This window comes from Schistocerca nitens, chromosome 6 (assembly GCF_023898315.1).
Source record: "Schistocerca nitens isolate TAMUIC-IGC-003100 chromosome 6, iqSchNite1.1, whole genome shotgun sequence".
In the NCBI taxonomy this organism is placed as follows: Eukaryota; Metazoa; Arthropoda; class Insecta; order Orthoptera; family Acrididae; genus Schistocerca; species Schistocerca nitens.
In genome coordinates this window covers 28722303-28743470 of record NC_064619.1, presented here as the reverse complement: position 1 = coordinate 28743470, position 21168 = coordinate 28722303, and the positions used below count along the sequence as shown (strand labels likewise).

Sequence of the window (21168 nt, the reverse complement as noted above, 5' to 3'; positions counted from 1 at the left end):
TTGTTGATGTTCATCTTATATCCTCCTTTCAAGACACTATCCATTCCGTTCAACTGCTCTTCCAAGTCCATTGCTGTCTCTGACAGAATTATAATGTCATCGGCGAACCTCAAAGTTTTTATTTCTTTCCATGGATTTTAATACCTACACCGAATTTTTCTTTTGTTTCCTTCACTGCTTGCTCAATATAGAGATTGAATAACATCAGGGAGAGGCTACAACCCTGTCTAACTCCCTTCCCAACCACTGCTTCCCTTTCATGCCCCTCGACTCTTATAACTGCCATCTGGTTTCTGTACCAATTGTAAATAGCCTTTCGCTCCCTGTATTTTACCCCTGCCACCTTTAGAATTTGAAAGAGAGTATTCCAGTCAACATTGTCAAGAGCTTTCTCTAAGTCTACAAATGCTAGGAACGTAGGTTTGGCTTTCCTTAATCTGGCTTCTAAGATAAGTCGTAGGGTCAGTATTGCTTCGGGTGTTCCGATACTTCTACGGAATCCAAACTGATCTTCCCCGAGGTCGGCTTCTACCAGTTTTTCCATTCCTCTGTACAGAATTCGAGACTAAATATTCATAATTGTTGCTGGAATACAAATTCGATCATCCCAAATGTCTGTACGTAATACATTAATTTTTTGGGGCTATTTATGATGCTGCGGGAAGCGTAAAGTTTGAGTCAGTGCATTATTACTTACGTTCCGTGAACACGGTTATTGTTGGAAACGAGTACAAAGTTTCCTCGAAAACTATTTACCTTGTGAAATCAATTACGTGTACATAATCCCAGGATTCGCACAGTGCGATATTTGGAAGTGCCCCCGAAACAAAAAGCTTGCAGTGAAATACAAACACCATTATCTAAAGGCATATAACTCAGCACTTTGTTGATGGAAATCTTTTGCTTAAATCGTGGGGAAAGTGGATTATCAAGACAATGTAGGCGAGCACTTGGGTTGGAAAACGATATTTCTGGGAATCTGTATAGTTTAAAAAATATTCAACGTGGAAGATTTCTCACGTCTAAGGACCTTATAATCGCATACATACCGGCAACATAATTTTATTATAATTGTTGTGATTTTTTGTTACTACAGATGTTTCACTTGACTATGCGAAATACTATTTTGCTGGGTCCGTGCCAAAAAAAAAAAAAAAAAAAATCGTTCAAATGGCTCTGAGGACTATGGGACAACATCGGAGGTCATCAGTCCCCTAGAACTTAAAACTACTTAAACCTGACGAACCTAAGGACGTCACACACATGCATGCCCGAGGCAGGATCCGAACGTGCAACCGTAGCGGTCGCCCGGTTCCAGACGGAAGCGCCTAGAACCGCTCGGCCACACCGGCCGGCGGTCCATGCATGGAAGATTTTAGTATCCTGTGTGTGTGAGATACTATAGGTAATTCTCTCGTTGTTCTCTGGAAGGTCTATTGATACATACAACTACTGACTGTATTAAAAGTTAGAATTCCTTCGTCTGATGTGTGCTTCCCAAGTTTGATATTAAATTTGTCGCTGATTTCATTACTGCTGCTACTTCGTCTTTCTTTGGGCTACTCTCCTCCCACATTTCGTGCTTAATTTCCATCTGTAGATGCTTTAATGCTTCCCCACTTTCGCAGTATGTGGAATGATTGGAACGTGTGCTTCTTTTCAGTGCGTTCCGCTGCCGGGTCTCGGGTTCCGGCGAGGCAGCTACAAGTGCGTTTGTCGCAAGGGCTTCTACTTCCCGGACGTGCACGCCCGCTACCGGTACTTCAACGGCTCCATCATCGAGGAAGAGTACGAGAAGCTGATGATGGTGAGTGCCCACCATACCGTAACACGTATACAACATAAGGGTGATTTTCTGGCATTTCTCATTTCTTGACAGTCAAGTCCACAAGTTAACTGACGTCCAGTATAGTCGAAATTGAAGAGCTGAAACAATGTATGAAACGAAAAAACCACTAGTATTACCTATATTACGATAATAAAATTTGCTAGCTGACAACACACTCACAGTTTCAGGGAATCAATATGGCAGCAAAACGGGGAAGAGGAACGTCATCTTCAAGCGTTTACTTATTCATTTATTTATCTGCTATTTTGTTTTTGTCTTTTATCTACATAAAAGAACCGTAAGAATGTTGTACATGGATTAGCGTGAATAAAGCACATAATATTTTCACATAGTTTCAGATATTTTAGGAATAACTAAGCAGTACGTTACGAGGCGTGTTTTTAGAGTAAGTACCGTTTTGAAATTATAAAAAGACGTGCTAAAATACCTGAATAATTTTATTTTTACTTGGAAACCTGTACCTTAATATACTTTTCTACATAATATGCGTCAATATTGAGGCACTCGTCATGTACCAGTTTTTGAATACCCTCCTCACAGTAGTCTGCCGCCTAACTTGTTAATCACTGCATCACCATTGTTTGGACTTCGTCATCGTCTTGAAGACGCTGACTGTCCAGGTGTTTCTTCAAGTGCAGGAACCGATGTTAGTCACTGGGCACAAGAACGGGGCTGTACGGAGGATGATCTAGAGTTTCCCGTCGAAAAGATGTGATGAGATCTTTGGTCTGACTCGCCACATGCAGACGGGCATTGTCTTGCAGCAAAACGATGCCCTTGCTCAACTTCCATGGACTGTTGCTTTGATTCTGGTGTGACGTAGGCCACCCATGTTTCATCGCCCGTAACAATTTGGGTTAAGAAATCATCACCGTCGTTGTGGTACCGCTCAAGGAAAGTCAATGCACTGTCTAAACGTTTGGTTTTGTGCACATCCGTCAACATTTTCGGTACTCAACGTGCGCACAATTTTCGGTAACTCAACTGCTCGGTCACAATGCCATACAAAACACTACGAGAAACATTAGGAAAGTCATCCCGCAAGGAGGAAATCGTAAAAGCGTCTGTTTTCTCTCACCTTATTCTCCACTTCCTGCACCAAACTTTCATTAACGACCGAAGGGCGCCCACTCCGTTGTTCATCATGCACATTTGTGCGGCGATCTTTAAATGCTCTGACCCACTTTCTTACCATTCCATCACTCATAATGTTTTCTCCGTAAACGGCAAAGACCTCACGATGAATATCGATCGCTTTTAGGCCCTTAGCACTAAGAAATCTTATAACAGCCCGTACTTCACAGTCGGCGGGACTCACGATTCAGATATTTTAGGAATAACTAAGCAGTATGGTACGAGGCGTGTTTTTAGAGTAAGTACCGTTTTGAAATTATAAAAAGACGTGCTAAAATACGTGAATAATTTTATTTTTACTTGGAAACCTGTACCTTAATATACTTTTCTACATAATATCCGTCAATATTGAGGCACTTGTCATGTACCAGTTTTTGAATACCCTCCTCACAGTAGTCTGCCGCCTAACTTGTTAATCACAGCATCACCATTGTTTGGACTTCGTCATCGTCTTGAAGACGCTGACTGTCCAGGTGTTTCTTCAAGTGCAGGAACCGATGTTAGTCACTGGGCACAAGAACGGGGCTGTACGGAGGATGATCTAGAGTTTCCCGTCGAAAAGACGTGATGAGATCTTTGGTCTGACTCGCCACATGCAGACGGGCATTGTCTTGCAGCAAAACGATGGCCTTGCTCAACTTCCATGGACTGTTGCTTTGATTCTGGTGTGACGTAGGCCACCCATGTTTCATCGCCCGTAACAATTTGGGTTAAGAAATCATCACCGTCGTTGTGGTACCGCTCAAGGAAAGTCAATGCACTGTCTAAACGTTTGGTTTTGTGCACATCCGTCAACATTTTCGGTACTCAGCGTGCGCACAATTTTCGGTAACTCAAGTGCCCGGTCACAATGCCATACAAAACACTACGAGAAACAATAGGAAAGTCATCCCGCAAGGAGGAAATCGTAAAAGCGTCTGTTTTCTCTCACCTTATTGTCCACTTCCTGCACCAAACTTTCATTAACGACTGAAGGGCGCCCACTCCGTTGTTCATCATGCACATTTGTGCGGCGATCTTTAAATGCTCTGACCCACTTTCTTACCATTCCATCACTCATAATGTTTTCTTCGTAAACTGCAAAGACCTCACGATGAATATCGATCGCTTTTAGGCCCTTAGCACTAAGAAATCTTGTAACAGCCCGTACTTCACAGTAGGCGGGACTCACGGTTATCGGAGGCAACTTAAACACTCAGGACACAACGTAAACAAGGAAGAATCAGACTGCAATGGTGTCAGTGCGTAGATTAAAGTACAGGATATCAAGTAAAAATAAAGTTATTGAGATATCATAGTGCGTCTTTTTTTAATTTCAAAACAGTTCTTACTTAAAAAACACGCCTCGTATAATGGGGGAGGGGGTTCATGTACTTACAACAACTATATTAAAAATAATAATAACTGAAAAACCCTGCATACTAGCATTTGGCCACCTAACCCACAGAAACCTGTTCATCTGAAATCCAGAAGGCATTAATAACTAACAAATTTTGTAATTTATAATTCTGGACTACACTATTACAGCATTATACTACATAGCACTCTACTACACAACATTACACTATGCTGTTGTTCTTTGTATTAAAAAAAAGCTGGATCTCTCATTTGTCTGAATGGTTATCTCCCGGCGTGGTGAGCTGCAACTCAGGATTCTCAGGGGCTGTGTTATCCAAGGAGTGGAAATTATGAGATGGCTGTCATGCTGTCGAGAAGACCATCCTGGTCCACTCCGAGTCTCGTCTCCTCACTGCTTCCAGAAGATTGTTGTTGGTGGATGTTCTGCCATGGCGCGTCTCCTTGGGATGACTTATGGCCTTTCCTTGGTTGTCTCTCAGCCATGCAGGCTGGCAGTTTACGAGCTGATATTTTAGCTGTGACCGAGTTCAGCTTATGTCACAGTCCCTCATTCCTTATTATGCTAGAAACCGTAACATCTCCAAGTGCGTTCCTATTCTGGTCTGCAATACCTTGTCTAAAGGCACTGTCCCAGACGATGTGATCCCAGATCCCGATTGCTCCACATTCACAAGTGTCTGTGGTACGTCTGTCGTATTTTAATAAGTAGATGGGATACAGACCATGACCCGAAAGGTAGTGCATAGCTCCCTTGGTCGGAAGGAAGTATTTCGTTCTTGATCTTTCTGGAAGGAACTGGTAGGTTCTCTTTCTGCCCCGTTTCTGGCCTGCTTCTGCCGTGTCACAGATTTCTTGCCATTATCTGTCAGTGCATGCTTTGATTCCCTTATTCGATACAGCTCTTGAGCTCCACATCTCCTTCAAATTATCATATTCGCTCGGTTTGAGCCAGCATTGTGCACCTCTCCTTCTTACTGCTGGGTCGAGAAGTAGAAAGCCTAATACCACCCGCAGCACCTCAGTCGGCGTTTTTCACATCCGTACACTTCTCTGTGCTCGCCGTAGCGCCTGTGCTGTCCTTATCTTTCTGGCTCTATGAGCCCCAACCCTAGAGCTGTAGACCACAGTAGCTATTAAGATTCTATATCTAAATCTATATACATACTGCGCAAGCCACCGTACTCACGTAGCGGAGGGTATCCTAAACCACAACTAGTTTTTTCCTTTCCTCTTCCATTCGCAGACAGATAGAGGGAAAAACGACTACCTGTCCACATCCACATGAACCCGAACGTTTCTATAATCTCCTCAGCACTTCAAAAGTATATTTGACAGTCATTTTAAGCAATGCAGAAAAACCTATATTATAAATGTCACAGTTTCTATTTTATTCAGCTACAGAAAATATTAGTCACATGACGTTCCATGGAAGTTATTTAATATCGCATTGACTGGTGGTAGAATAGTTTATACATTATGTATGCAGCGCATACAAAAACTGATATAATATTCCACAGTATCTATTAAGTGCTACAGAAACTTGTTTCCAGCTGTTATGCCATCATGAAATGCACATATGTACGTGGTGCACTGAAATTTTGTTCGATGAAAGATTTTGAACTGGTCCATTTACAGAGTGCATGCATTTCCAAAGATGAAAAATGTTAATGTTAGAATTACGTATAAAACAAGAGGAATTATTTCAGTGTAAATGCAATATAAGGTAATTTGACTAACATATATCTTAGATAAATTATAAAAAGTTGATGATTTTCTTAAGGATAAATATCGAACTGATGGATATCGTATATGTAAAGAATGTGAGAAGAGATACCAGAAAATAAAAATTACTTGTCAATGTGGAACAACTGTTGCCAAATTTACACTCAAAAAACATCACTAATTCATGAAAATATTTTGTCTGCTAAAGAAGAAAAAATCAGAAAAATTTTAGGCAAATGGTAAATGACCTAGAATTCTCATATTCTACCTAATGTATAATATTAATAAAATAATAAATAAAATTTAAATAAAATAAAATAAAAATGTAAAATAAAAATAAAATATCGTTACTAAGGCAATGTTTTCGCTGGGTGTCAGATTCTTGACAACATGGAAATCTTTATAAATGATTATCCCTAAAATTGGTCAATTCCATGCTCATTTCCTTCCTTCCTTACTTATCTTATACTGTGGTGAATAAGTTAAAAGATAATAGAATGGTAGTATATTTTCGTAGGTTCTATGTTACTTTTTTCTGTAGGGAAAAATGACATAAATCGCGGAATTCTGAATGTTTCTTCTTTTTATTTGTGTCATTTTTTCTTAGAATAAAATGAGCTGTAATCTACACAAATATCCTACGCTGGAGAGTTTAAAGGAATAAATTGTGAGGATACGATGTGAGGCTGAGTTCATAACGACTGTGCTCTCTTTATTCTGCCATATTCACTTAACTGGCTGTTAACTACTGTGTCAGCTCCTCACTATATGATCTTGTTTAAGAGATAGAATTTGTTGCTAAACACCTCACAAGCTAATGAATATGCTCGTCCCCCTTCCTCTGGTTTTCTGTCCCAATCTTTTTTCCGCTGAATGCATGTTCTCACTCAGCAGACAGTGTCATATTGTGTCGAGAGCCTGACGAAATTGCGACATACCAACTTGATTTCGGTTTCCGTCTCTGTCTCTGGCATGACTTGTTTCTGCCAGTGGCAATGTTAGTGAGTTTTAATACAAATTTCTTATTTCCTACATTTTACTATTCTGCGCTGTAACAATACAAAATATGTTACGAAGTATGATTTATAAATATTTAACTGCAACTTCAGATTGAAAATAGACACGGATGTAGCTAGTAGCTGCCTTGTTATAACGAAATTTATGATATTACGAAAATTAATCAGTATTTTATTTCCTTATGTCACGCAAAATCTCTGCCAACACTGAGATTGGAGGGATTTCAAATAACAGCAATTGTTATTAAGAAAAATCGCAAGAGAAATGTTAAATACTCACTTGTACAACAATAACAGACATTGCAGCACAGAGCTAGAAAAAATAAATATTCATTTAACATTATTTACTCAGAAATAAGTACTTTTGTTTATGAAATGTACCTGTGTATCTCACTCGGTGGCTAACGTGGGTAAGGATGCGTTTCCTCACTTTTCCATATTCTGGAGCATATAAAAAATATCCTTACCAGCTTTCTCAACAGTTTCACATATGTTTTATCTCTGAATGCATGCAGTTGCAACATTCTTGTGGATGCTTTTGATCATAATTACAAATGCAGCTCTTAATTTCTTTTAAATTAATTGCTTTTAAACATTGTAGTTTCTACTTTCTTTCTGATATTACAGCTGTATCAGTTTTTGAAGACTTTAATTCCTTCGCTAGTTTTACTTCTTTACTCATTATTCCTCTAAGATTCCATTTGGCTGTTTTCAGAGTTTCCCCAGTCCTCTTAAACCTTTTTCCCCAGTTTGGTCGTCAACAAAAGACCACTCCGTTTTTCTACTTGATTCTTGTGAGCAATGCTATAATTCTCTCTTTCCATTATACCGATCTACCGATCTGTAGCCATGGTAGGTAGGTGATGGGGCTGCCAAGTTTAGGTATTGCAGCACATCTGCTTTTCTTTTGGCGTTGTCTCCCTTAGATTTCTTTTGTGGATTGTGCTACGCCCCCGCTTCCAGATTTTCATCAAAGTTGTCTCTTCTGGAGCGGTCGGCTTCCTTATGGCCTAGAGCACCTATCCTCCCCCCCCCCCCCTACACCCACCCCACACCCTGGATTATGGACGTTATTTTGTCGGGCTACGGTGGAGAATGCACTAGGTGACGATCAGTTTGGCTTTAGGAAAAGTAAAGGGACGAGAGAGGCAATTCTGACGTTACGGCTGATAATGGAAGCAAGGCTATAGAAAAATCAAGACACTTTCATAGGATTTGTCGACCTGGAAAAAGCGTTCGACAATATAAAATGGTGCAAGCTGTTCGAGATTCTGAAAAAAGTAGGGGTAAGCTATAGGGAGAGACGGGTCATATACAATATGTCCAACAACCAAGCGGGAATAATAAGAGTGGACGATCAAGAACGAAGTGCTCGTATTAAGAAGGGTGTAAGACAAGGCCTTTCGCTCCTACTCTTCAATCTGTACATCGAGGAAGCAATGACGCGAATAAAAGAAAGGTTCAGGAGTGGAATTAAAATACAAGGTGAAAGGATATCAATGATACGATTCGCCGATGACATTGCTATCCTGAGTGCAAGTGAAGAAGAATTAAATGATCTGCTGAACGGTTGAAGAAAGACGAAGGTAATGAGAAGTAGTAGAAATGAGAACAGCGAGAAACTTAACATCAGGATTGATGGTCACGAAGTCAATGAAGTTAAGGAATTCTGCTACCTAGGCAGTAAAATAACCAATGACGGACGGAGCAAGGAGGACATCAAAAGCAGACTCGCTATGGCAAAAAAGGCATTTCTGGCCAATAGAAGTCTACTAATATCAAATATCGGCCTTAATTTGAGGAAGAAATTTCTGAGGATGTACGTCTGGAGTACAGCATTGTATGGTAGTGAAACATGGACTGTGGGAAAAACGGAACAGAAGAGAATCGAAGCATTTGAGATGTGGTGCTATAGACGAATGTTGAAAATTTGGTGGACTGATAAGGTAAGGAATAAGGAGGTTCTACGCAGAATAGGAGAGGAAAGGAATATGTGGAAAACACTGATAAGGAGAAGGGACAGGATGATAGGACATCTGCTAAGACATGAGGGAATGACTTCCATGGTACTAGAGGGAGCTGTAGAGGGCAAAAACTGTAGAGGAAGACAGAGATTGGAATACGTCAAGCAAATAATTGAGGACGTAGGTTGCAAGTGCTACTCTGAGATGAAGAGGTTAGCACAGGTAAGGAATTCGTGGCGGGCCGCATCAAACCAGTCAGTAGACTGATGACAAAAAAAAAAAAAAAAAAAAAAAACGGTGGCCCCTTACAGGACTTAAACTCCCAACAGCACAGTTCATATCTCTCTGGGTCGTAGCGGAGCACACAAGCATCCTTGCCGCGGTAGCACGCCAGTATTTGAAGGGTTCGATCCTCAGCAATGAGATGCTTTACATAGAAGCAATATCTTAGTTAGCTTCGCGCTTTTGTTCAAAAACACAAGAAAGTGACCAGTCTGACATTACCGCCAATGTATTGGCCTCTTATAGACTTCTCAGTTTTACGAGTTGTGCTTATTCATTTACTAATCCACCGTTATCACATTTCTGCGTAGACGTAGACAGTGCTATAAAAATGGTAATGGAGGTTTCGATATTATCGCCACGTCCTACGAAATCTTCGGATTCTTAAGACCTTTTTAAATGTAGTTATAGTGAATAGAGATAATATCCCTAAGTAGTCCCTGAAAATTAACTTTCAGTAGATTTCCCAGTTACGCAGACATTCACTGCTCTTCTGACTAGCGTAAAACTTAGGAATATCAACTGTTCGTATTTGAGTGATCTAAGGGCGACTTCACTTGAATTACAGTATGTAACACCCATAAAATACTATAATAAGACATCTAAATTTGCTTGCTTTCACATATGGACTACTTCAAGAACTATGAAGTTCTATGTGACAAATTAATAGTTTTAGAAAACAATGGATGAAATCGGCAAGTAGAAACCATATATCGCCAGGCGAGAGTTGCTCGAGTGACCACCAAGATGATGCTTCTATAATCTGCGGACTGAACCGAACTTTTTCCCAAGAAAAGACACGATAGCTACGAGTTTCTGTTCAGACATTTGACATACCGCACAGTTAACTCCAACAAGCCAATCATGCAAGATTATCTAGAGAACATTCTTCTGTAGCACTGGACGTTGAAGCGAGCAAGTGGGTGACGAATACACATATGAATGCCATAACTACATGCACATATCTCTTAACCCATATTAAGGGCATAATTGCCGTACCTCATGGTCCATTGGTTACTGTCGCTGCCTCTAGACAGCATAGCCCTCAGTTGCATTCCTGGTCGGCTAAGGCTTATTCTTCGCTCGAAGAATCAGTGTTTGAGTAGTCCTAATCATTTAATCAAATCACAAAGACGCACAAGACGCCGCAGTGGTGAGAAATAGACAGGTCGATAATCCCATGTGAGTAATGAAAACAGTTTACAGGGTAATCATTAGATTACATTATTTTAGAAATTTGGCTTCCAAGAAGGTTTTGTACCTCAAGAAGATTTTAGATAACAAGTGAAATATAATTTTAGGTTTGTAAGAGGAGTTTGAATTTAAAAACTATCGTTTAAGCCTTATGAAGAAGGAATTTATTTTATTTTGTGTTTGTACGAGAGCAAATACATAGGCCTTGATGTTATTAAGTAGCGAAAGTGGACTCTTATGTAGAAAACTGTAAAACAGTAACATCGTTGGTACTGCATTATCGACAAATGCTTGGAATGAACCAGCATAAAAGCGCATACTATGTGTAGTGTAAAAATTAATCTCATTATCAAGGTCTTTTATATTACTAATTCAATTTTGCCGTAACTGGCTTCGTTTGTTTGAGTTAAATTGGGCTTCGAGAGAATTCAGTGAGCAGATTTTACGGCCCTCGCCCGATTACTGATGCCATTACGGGTGAGCAATAACCTCGAGCAGCAAAAAATCAGAATGTAGTCTAAAGGACAATGGAGCATGTTGTTTATGAAATACCTTTGGAAAAATTAAGAAGACAAACTCTGCTTGCTCGCGTTTCTTTCCTATTTTTGTGTAGCAGGTGTGGGTAGGTCGTTGCGTTATGCTTCCTACATTCATACGAACTATATGGAAGAAATTTATAGTCATTTAATAGCATAGTTACAAATTACTGGGAATGTGTTCCCTTTTATAGTTCGGAAGCCGACAGAACCTTGTCTATGACGCTGCACGAGCAGAGTGAACAATAGGAGGTATTTTATGGATAGCGCCAGAAAAGTAGTTTCTTTGACAGTATTTCATGCATGTAGAGCGTGCAAAATTTCTGGGTTTTGTACACTAAATTCGAAGTGCACGCCTTCCCTCGATAGCCGATTAGCTAAGATTGTGTAATGTATATTAATAATTGTGTAACCACTCGGCAACCGGTCGGCACGGTAGCTAGCGGTACTCGGTCGTCAAAGTCAGGATCAGGCCGGTCCGGGAGGGGCAAGGGTAAGCCAGAGCTCGGTAGGAGATGGCGTGCTGTATGCTGGAAGGCGCTCATAAAACGTCATTTCGTTCCAAAATAAACTGCATTCATTCGTAGTAACCAGCTTCGGTGACCGGCACCAGGACGTTAGCCTCGACGGAATGCTGTGTGATTCACCAGCACCGCGCCATCTCTGTTGCTGCAGCGATGGAGGCGGCTACTCCAGGCGTCGTTCCGGGACTTTGGCTGCGGCTCGGCCGGTATTGTCTGCGCTGCCTCTGCGGTTGACATTGCCGGACATTTGGTTACCGGCCGGCCGGTGTGGCCGACCGGTTCCAGGCGCTTCAGCCTGGAACCGCGCGACCGCTACGGTCGCAGGTTCGAATCCTCCCTCGGGCATGGATGTGTGTGATGTCCTTAGGTTAGTTAGGTTTAAGTAGTTCTACGTTCTAGGGGACTGATGGCCTCAGATGTTAAGTCCCATAGTGCTCAGAACCATTTGAACAATTTTTTGAATTGGTTACCAGAGCGCTCTCGGTGACTTCGAAGACTGCGACACGAGGAGCAACCACTAGCGCTACACAGAATGTGCTATGTTGGCTAGGTCACACTGCTGCCTCCGACAGGAATGTGTCTACATGAACGGAACGTGGGCAGGGAGTGCTGTGCACGACTCCGTAGTGACGACTGTTGACTGGTCCATGGTCCACTGCCAAGGCCTCCCAAAAGGATGATCGTATAAGTCGCCCACAGCCTCCCAATAGTAAAGGCTCGAACAGTAGCACTGCTGCTAGCAGTGGCAATGTCCTCCTGAACAGGACTCAGTGTTCCACCAGAGTTCGAAGATGGTGTTCACGAACAGAAGAAAGACTGACACAGGTCCTCCTTCACTGATGGTCGGCTGCAATCTATGGAGAAGTCGACCAAGCGATGGATAACAGTTGTACCAGAACTATCTCTTGGCCTGACGAGATGGTGATGGCTTTACCTGGCCACCTTTATTTCACAGGTCACCTTACTGGGTGTTTTTGCTGTGGCTGAAACGTATTGTAACTTCGCTTTTCAGAAGCAGTGGCGGACGTATTCTACAACATCGCTATTCTGAGTAGTCTTTCTTATGTCCGACGTATGGCTTGGTACTACATTCTGCCTGACCAACACAGTGATGGACCTTCCTCTCCCAGTTGGCGCTTTGGACACACACCTGTTATGGTGTATAGCAACTCTATCCATTCATGTGTGTGTGTGTGTGTGTGTGTGTGTGTGTGTGTGTGTTTGCCTTTTTGGCCTCTCAGCGTCTCGGTTATCAGCGCCCATGTGAAAATTAGTAGAAATGAAATGTTTAAAATTGATAAAAATATAGTCAAACACTGGGGACTAATTGTTTTAGTGCATCAGCACTGAACTGTCGTATACGAATAGTACTTGCATTTAGCCACTCGTACAAGCAATATGGACAGCGTACACACATTATCATAGCACTTATGTGGAAACCTTCATAATAGACTAAAGTCCGAAACGGTCCGCCATTTAAATGAAATAAAACTTCTGTTCAACATTGACAGTTTTGTAATTCATTGATTGAGTATACCTATAGAACGAAAGTCATACTTCGACACCGTCACTCCCAGTTACCTTGAGAAGCATGCTATCTATTGTCTCTTAAGATAACTTCATATCCCTGAAATATGCTGAAACTGTAATATAGACACATGTAATACAAGAGAAGAGCTAAAAGAGCTAGGCGGGGAACTGTGACTGACTGATCACTTACAAGAAACATGGATGAGCCAACAACCCTGATAGCATATTAAGAACCTCTCCATAAAAATTTTAGTGAACAATTCGGGCAAAGCACAAAACCATAAAGGTCGTACTCCATTCGATGAATGTCATTTAAAACACAAGGCGAATCCGTAGGGTAACGAAATGCTGCCCTCTTCTCTGAAAATAAACAGTCTACCAAAATGTGTCCCACTGTAATATGTACGCTTCAAGCATCACACGTATGAGGAACCTCTCACCGGATCAACAAGCCCTACTTCATCAGGCTGTGTCACATGTGAACACAAGTGAGAAAAGTTCATCCCGCCTGTGTGACTGGAAGGAGGTGCGCGACGGCCGCTCTGTGGACTTTACCACACACAGCTTACTGTCTGTCACTGCCAGCCACTCTCTTCGGATCAACGCATGACTCTGCATCTCAACAGGGAATGGGACAATAAACTAAATGAGAATCGCGACACCCCTCCCTTGCTGCTACATCTGCCCTATCGTTCCCGGCAATACCCTAGGACCCAGCAGAAAGGCCAGCCTTTGTAGCTGGAGGAGTGCATCTCGGAAATTCTGGACTGCTCTGTCCGCTTTGTACAAGCGTTTTATAGAGTGTAGGGCCTCAGGGAGCCAGAACCGACGAGGAATTTAGCACTCGCAACACATCTTATCTGCCCTAGTGCCCATAATCTCGTGTATATTTCCGCGTCAAAGGCAGTAAGCTCTTGAGGCAATCGGATCTTCAGAACAATAGCAGAGAAAACGACCGACAACCAATCGCGTCCCCCTTTGTTGAACCATCCGTACACAGATCTCGTGCTTTGTTAAGAGTACGCCAAGTAATGTATTTATTACATGTGCTGGACTGTGGCTTCTTCTATAAGGCACTACTTCTTAAATAATTCTTGGCCTCTGCAGTAACCAGGGTGGCTGGCAGTTAAAACACTCCGTATGGGGTTGTAATTGCTCGACACCAAGTGACTCCAGTATGCATCTCACACAAATCACAAATAATCTTTGTTGCTTTGCTAGTGGACTACTGGAGAAAAGGCGTTACTTAGTTGCACGAGAAACAATATGGTACGGAGGTGAACTGGGAAGAACGAGGAACTTCCATTACCGACGCAACATGAGTTGACGCCGGATTGTGTGTGGCGGTTCCGCAGCCTGAGCACACAGATTGGGTGTGAGGCTGGTTGTGTAAGCAGCTGTGGCCAGGCTGATACCCTAGTGGTGGATAGCGCCAACAATCAGACGAGAAGGCCTCGCAGGTGCATACACTGTGCACCCATAGTCTACTCGCGATCGCATGAGAGTCCTATATTACTGGAGAAAATGTGTCCTGCAAGACCTTCTGATTCCCTGCAAACAGGAACTCATGGATGGACGATGTTAGAGGTTATGACATCCTTCATTACTTGCTAGGTGATTCACATTTATTATGCTAACTTTTTGCAAAAAGGAAATGATAGTAAAACACAACGAGATAGTCATATTGGGGTTGAAGCTCTATTTCCCTGCTTGTTTTAACAATACATACGTTTTAGGACTGGGTCTGCCTTTAGCAAAACACAATTTTGTGTTTGTCAGTTTATATAGGGCAGACAAGCAGAAACTTTACTATCAGATACACAGAACACAGAAGAGCATTAAAAAGTAACAGCTATCATTTCGCATTTGCTGAAGACCCTATGGAGAAGAAACATTACCCAACAAACATCAATACTGATTGAAAACTCTCAAATGCAGCCCCCAACAAAAACTAATAATTGAAGATATTTATCAGATACAAAAAGCCATAGTGGAAGGAAAACAAGTGATAAATGAATACACAGCTCTCTACGATGGAACTCTGTTCTCTGACCTCAAAAAATTATTAATCAACACTAACCCATAGAGCTCTCATCCCCACTCCAGCCCCCATCCCCACACAAAAAAGTCCTCAAACCTACTATCACTCTCTCTCTCTCTCTCTCTCTCTCTCTCTCTCTCACACACACACACACACACACACACACACACACACACACACACTCACAAATATAGAGACACCCCTAAAAGATTCAGAACAACCGCCAGGAACACCTTCAACTGTTCCACCGTCAGCCACCTTGTTTTTGCACCTTCAACTGTTCCACCGTCCACCATGTTTGTTTTTACAGCTGGTAAACAGTGAAACTGTGACAGTGACAGTGACAGCTCAATATATAGTGTTTGACAGTAATGAATATGAGGGAAAAGATAACATAAGTGAAACATAACGTAAACAGATACACACATACACACACACACACACACACACACACACACACACACACACACACACACAGACACACACACATAGAATTAATTAATTTCAGGTATAGAAATAACAATTTTCAAATGGTAATTTTGGGTTAAACAGTTTAGCTACTTTAACGTGTAAGTGGTTGCAGATCACTAACTATGAAACAAAGCAGTCACTGTAGAAAAACAATAGATCATAAACACCACACCATGTGGGAAAAATTTATGAATTCAAAATCTTATGTGCTTTTTAAATATCTGTAATTACGATTTAAAAACTAACAATTAGTGTATACAAACAGTAAACGACATTCTTTAACTGTAACAGTAATAATATAAAAGCCCACTGAAGATGCTGCAACTGCAGTGAAACATGTCTGGGTTAAAAAACAAAATTGTGTTTTGCTAACGTCGGACCCTATCCAAAAACATATGTACAATGAAATAATCTTTTAGAAATAGAGAAACGATACCAGTATAACACAGTGGTTTTATATTATAAATCAGAGGCGCTATCTTAGGAGAGCTGCCAAATTTCGGCGGCAAAAAGGCCAGCAAATTGCCCGACTGGCTAAGGGACACTTAATACAGAAAGGAGACGATACAAAAGGCATCCAAGCCAACAGACAAAATACGCCAACCCTAAAGGATTTAGGCCCACGCTAACCAGAGAAGAAAAAACGTTATCTTAAAAGGTAGTCACCGTGCTTCAGAGCTGCCTCACACAAGTTAAAGGCAGTGGTGAATTCCAAATGTTGTCCAGCAATATCATGCCCCCGGTACGCTCACACTCGCCAGGCCGGACCAATTGCATGCACAGACTGCAGAAATAGTAGCTCATTCATCAGGTAACAGCAGGGTGATCGAAAAATAGGCGTTGTGTGTCAAGAAGATGCCTAGAAACATCAGAACATCAATTAGTAGGATAACTCACTTTCAGCAAATAGCTGGCTAAGCAAGAACAAAGAATAAGCATATTAATATAACCACCGTACAAACATAGTTTAAGCAGGTCTTAAACAACCACCTGAACTTCCGGGTGGATATACTGGTTCTATTAATAATGTGAGGTCAGATACACGGTCCGCAGCCCAATCAGGCTCCAAGAACCAGGTAAGGAATCTCACCATACAATCCCCAAGGATGCCAACACAGAAAGTTTCAGAGCTCTCCGGCAGTGCACTCTGTATACTAACAGATCTGACCGCGTCAGAATCTAAAACTTAATTACAGGAAATCATTAATATAAACGTTCATGACAAGCACCAGTAACACCTAGAGACGTAGCCATATTCCCGCCGCTTGCACAGACAGCGACATTATTAGAATGTTAGGCATCATCTGACATTATTAAAACCAAGCAATAAAAAACTATCACCAAAATCGTCTCACCCGGGGATTACAGCTAAGTTACGTTTAAGAAAAGCACTACAGAGCGCTGGGCGAACACAGAGGTCAACAGGCTCAGTTTGTGTAAGCGGTAAAGATCACACAAGGGCGGGTTCAAACTTTCTAGAAAGCACAAATTCACGACTGAGGGAACAATCAGATACGGCATGGCAGTAACAACAGAGAACCCTATAACGCCACCAAACTACATCACACAAAACGGCCTGACAACAGGAAAGGGTGCACTTTCAGAGCATCAGAATGAGATTATGATAAAGCGGTCCTCATTGCAACGCTTCCTCAGAGCGAATCGGTTAGGACCTCGACCGCTGGCGCGTGACAAACAAGTTTCCTCCAACGTAATTCCTTTGTCCACGTCCATCTGTGACTGACTGATCGCTCACATGCCCACCTCACAAACATTTCAAGTGGTTCAAATGGCTCTGAGAACTATGGGACTTAACATCTAAGGTCATCAGTCCACTAGAACTTAGCACTACTTAAACCTAACTAACCTAAGGCCATCACACACATCCATGCCCGAGGCAAGATTCGAACCTGCGATCGTAGCAGTCACGCGGTTTCGGACTGAAGCGCCTAGAACCGCTTGACCACAGCGGTCGGCAAACATTTCAAACCGGAGGACGTGGTGCAAGAGCGCCGCTAGCGACCAGAGGGAAAACGACCGCAATCGATAACAGCCGACACGTCTCACTCGTACGCAAAGCAAGTGAAATTAAAAATACGAAATTAAATTAAACTGAAAGTACAATGAGAACGATTAAAATTAACACACACACACACACACACACACACACACACACACACTTATCCGTGATCACTGTGAAGGACTCCTTACTGTTGCCGTTATGTTGTTGATGGCTGTGGTGAACAGGGTAACACCTAAAACATGTCCCAGGTGAACACCATTCTTCCGCTGAAAAGTATTGAACAACATGTTACCAATGATTCACCGAAAAAAGTACTTTAATATAAGGGACTGAATTAGGATGGGGACATGCCCACGAAATCCCCACAGGTGGATCTGCCGTAGGATGCCCTGCCTCCAAATAATGTCAAACTCCTTACTGACGGCAAAAAGTCTACCATAACAATCCCGTTTACCCAGAAGAGACTGCTGGGTAACTGCCTCTAGCGCGGTAAAGCTGTGAGTGGTGGATAAGCATCTCCTGAAACAAGACAGAGTGGTTAAGGAACTTCTTCGCCTCTAACATCCATACCAGAGGAATTGCTCCAAGGTGTTTCCTACATGGTTCGCTACGGCGACACTCCGCTAACTAGTGGCAGCTGTACGGCCGTTTCATGGCTTGAGGAGAGGTATCAAAATGGGCTCCCTACGTGAGTCAGGGTATCGACGTGTCTACCATATCGAAATAAGTCATTGTAAGAATGTCTACACCCACGGCCTTAACAGCTGATCAGAGTGGACGTAATGTGTGCATCCGGGTGCAGCTCACCGTGTTACTTCCATCGATTGACATTAACGCGACGACATCGTGCTATAAGCGAATCAATACAAGAAATATACTCTGAAATTCGCATTTCGAGACAACTTTTCTAGGTCAAAAGTACTCGAAGGCGAGAGCTTTTTAAAAAAAGGAAGCCGACTTCGTCATTCACTTTTCCATCGTAAGTAATACGGCCTATGGGTAACTTAATAAAAACGCTGCATGTGACGAGGTTCTTCGAACGATGAAGCAAGGACTCCGCTTCTGCCACATGGGCGACATTGTTGGCAACGTCGAGGTTCACCAAAGTGGACTGAGACTGCAGACTATACGCATCTTCAAACTAACCTACGATTTCTTTGAGCAGACGTCGCGGCGACCGACCCTCCGGCTCTACAATGTGGCACACGAACACGAGGCAGAAAAGTGGACGCAATTTAACGTATCCAGACCTCAAGGGAGTTTTCCAAATGTACATTAAACTCCGTAGACACGTACCATCAAACTTCCTGATAGGAGGCTTCTGAACCATAACTATTTTTCAGGCCCATGTTCCGAACACCTCCAGCGTCGGATCGTACAACTTCCCCGCAGTACGTCGTACCTCCACCGAAGCTCCCAGTAATTCCGTGGTAACGCTCACAGCGTCTCCGCCTCTCCAGACACAGGAGACCGACATTGCTGTACTGGAGCAATCCGACGCAGACCAACGCTTGAGCGATCGATCAGCCTGGCCAGTGGCAGAGATCTGGCGTCGTATGATGCCACAGATACCACCCAACACTACAAGCGCGGCCGACCCGGGATGGGAACCTATTCACTTGTTATACAAACCGAAGCCTTTGTGCTGTAGAGGTGTGACTAAGTGCCACTATCCGACACAGAGGGCCACACACGGAAGAAACGTTCGTCGAAACGCCGAAACTGACGCCTCAGGAATGTGTCAACTCTGCCGCTCCCAATCACTGGAGGAAGAAGAACTGGTCCTGTAGGATACCAGCTATGAGGATGACACCATTGATACCGACTACATCCCCGTAGAATGGACAGCAGGACGGCGAATGTCCGTCTGCCAGTCCTATGCGACTAATATCGATCAACAGGAACATTCCAGTGCAGCCTGTGATGCTGCTCGATTCATTCCTGTCAACCGTTACGAGCTTCTGGAACCTGAACATAATTCCGCACCCACGTCGCAGGCTGATATACCCAGACCTGGAGCCAGCTGAGGTGACACCAAACCATCCAGCCCTAACAACACAGAGAGGGACGCAGTCAGCGGGGCGTGACCTCACTCGCGAGGTCTAAAAATGGCTCTGAGCACTATGGGACTTAACTTCTGTGGTCATCAGTGCGCTAGAACTTAGAACTACTTGCATGCGAGATTCCCTTCTTCACACCATCACCTGTGGATAACCCTGCACAGCCGTCGCACAGACAGCCTTACAGCCTGTCCACATTGTATATCAATATAGTTAGCATACCTGACAAGATCGAACGGCTGAGAGAAACAGTATGAGCCACACAAGTCAATTTCGCATTCGTGCAAGAAGTCCGGATTAACGCACTACTGAACTTTTAAGGTTACGCAACTACGTGTCGCCTGGTGGTCGTGTAGACACCAGTGTGGTGATTGTAGTGAACGATGTCCTCTAAGTCACCGACGTCACGTATCCTCCCTCTGTTCGAGAGTTAAACTCATGCCACTCGTTATCTGATTAATTAACGGCTATGCACTGTCGGACACTACAAAACTTTGCGATTTGGCCAGGTTTTAGTCCGCCGACGTCGCCTAGAACGGTACGAATCCAGCGCCTTCGATGGCGCTTTTAATTGCGTCCTTCATCCCAACCACGAAATCACGCTCTACAGGCATTTTCCAGAACTGGGTATGGTGATGCAAGATCACCACTTGCGTGGCACTTGGGAAAAGGAACAAACGACACCTCTGAATACATGCATCTTACCAGTTATTTGGAGACCCGACTGGATCTTACGCACATGTCACAGGGAGTGGTGGCCGCTGAGCGATCTCCTCTGGCCCTGGGTCACAGTACCTATATCCGCACGGTGCAAGACATTTGGAAGATAAACATAACCTACCTGCCGGACCCAGCCTGTCGTCTGCAAGTCATCGCAGTGTCGACCATGTTATAAAAAAACACTCCAGATACCCCTAGACTTTGGCGTGGTAGTCCTCTGTGTCAAAATGGCTATCTGCAAGTCGCTTACGCAGTTTGGCAAAGACACAGCTGCACGGGACTGACAGAACAGGTATTTTACTTTGCGGGGCCCTGGGAACTTCACGCTCTACCCTGCCGCTGGGCAGAAAACAAGAACGACACTGAATCGAGGATCGGATACTACCATTGTCAAAGCGACGATTACAATGGGCCATAGTCCTCTCGCAACGATGTGACCGAATGCCCACCGAGGTATCCACCATACACGACGTATTGGCGGATATGCACCTCTATCGCCCCTTGTTTATGACACGGCTTACGCAGCTAGACGATCGCTCTTGCACAGCACGAGTAGCCATAGCGAAAACCACGGATAATGATTCTCATCTTTAACAGGAAGGAACCATAGACGCCGAAGTCACTGGAGAAGCGTTACAACAAGTGGTGCACAACAACAGTGACGGCATTAAAGGAGGAAGTCTCACCTGAAGAGGTGGAGGACGTTTAGGGAAAGAGTGCATTCAGTAAGCCTCCTCGGCTTG

At 43.1% G+C, this 21168-nt stretch overlaps 1 protein-coding gene across 1 annotated transcript in view; it reads left to right on the top strand.

Annotated features, from left to right (window-relative positions):
- LOC126262729 (probable G-protein coupled receptor CG31760) overlaps nucleotides 1-21168 on the top strand; it is a 682895-nt gene that overhangs the window by 384643 nt on the left and 277084 nt on the right. The window contains exon 3 of the mRNA XM_049959532.1: nucleotides 1664-1807. Coding sequence (XP_049815489.1) covers nucleotides 1664-1807 — 144 coding nt within the window. The remainder of the gene's footprint in view (nucleotides 1-1663; nucleotides 1808-21168) is intronic.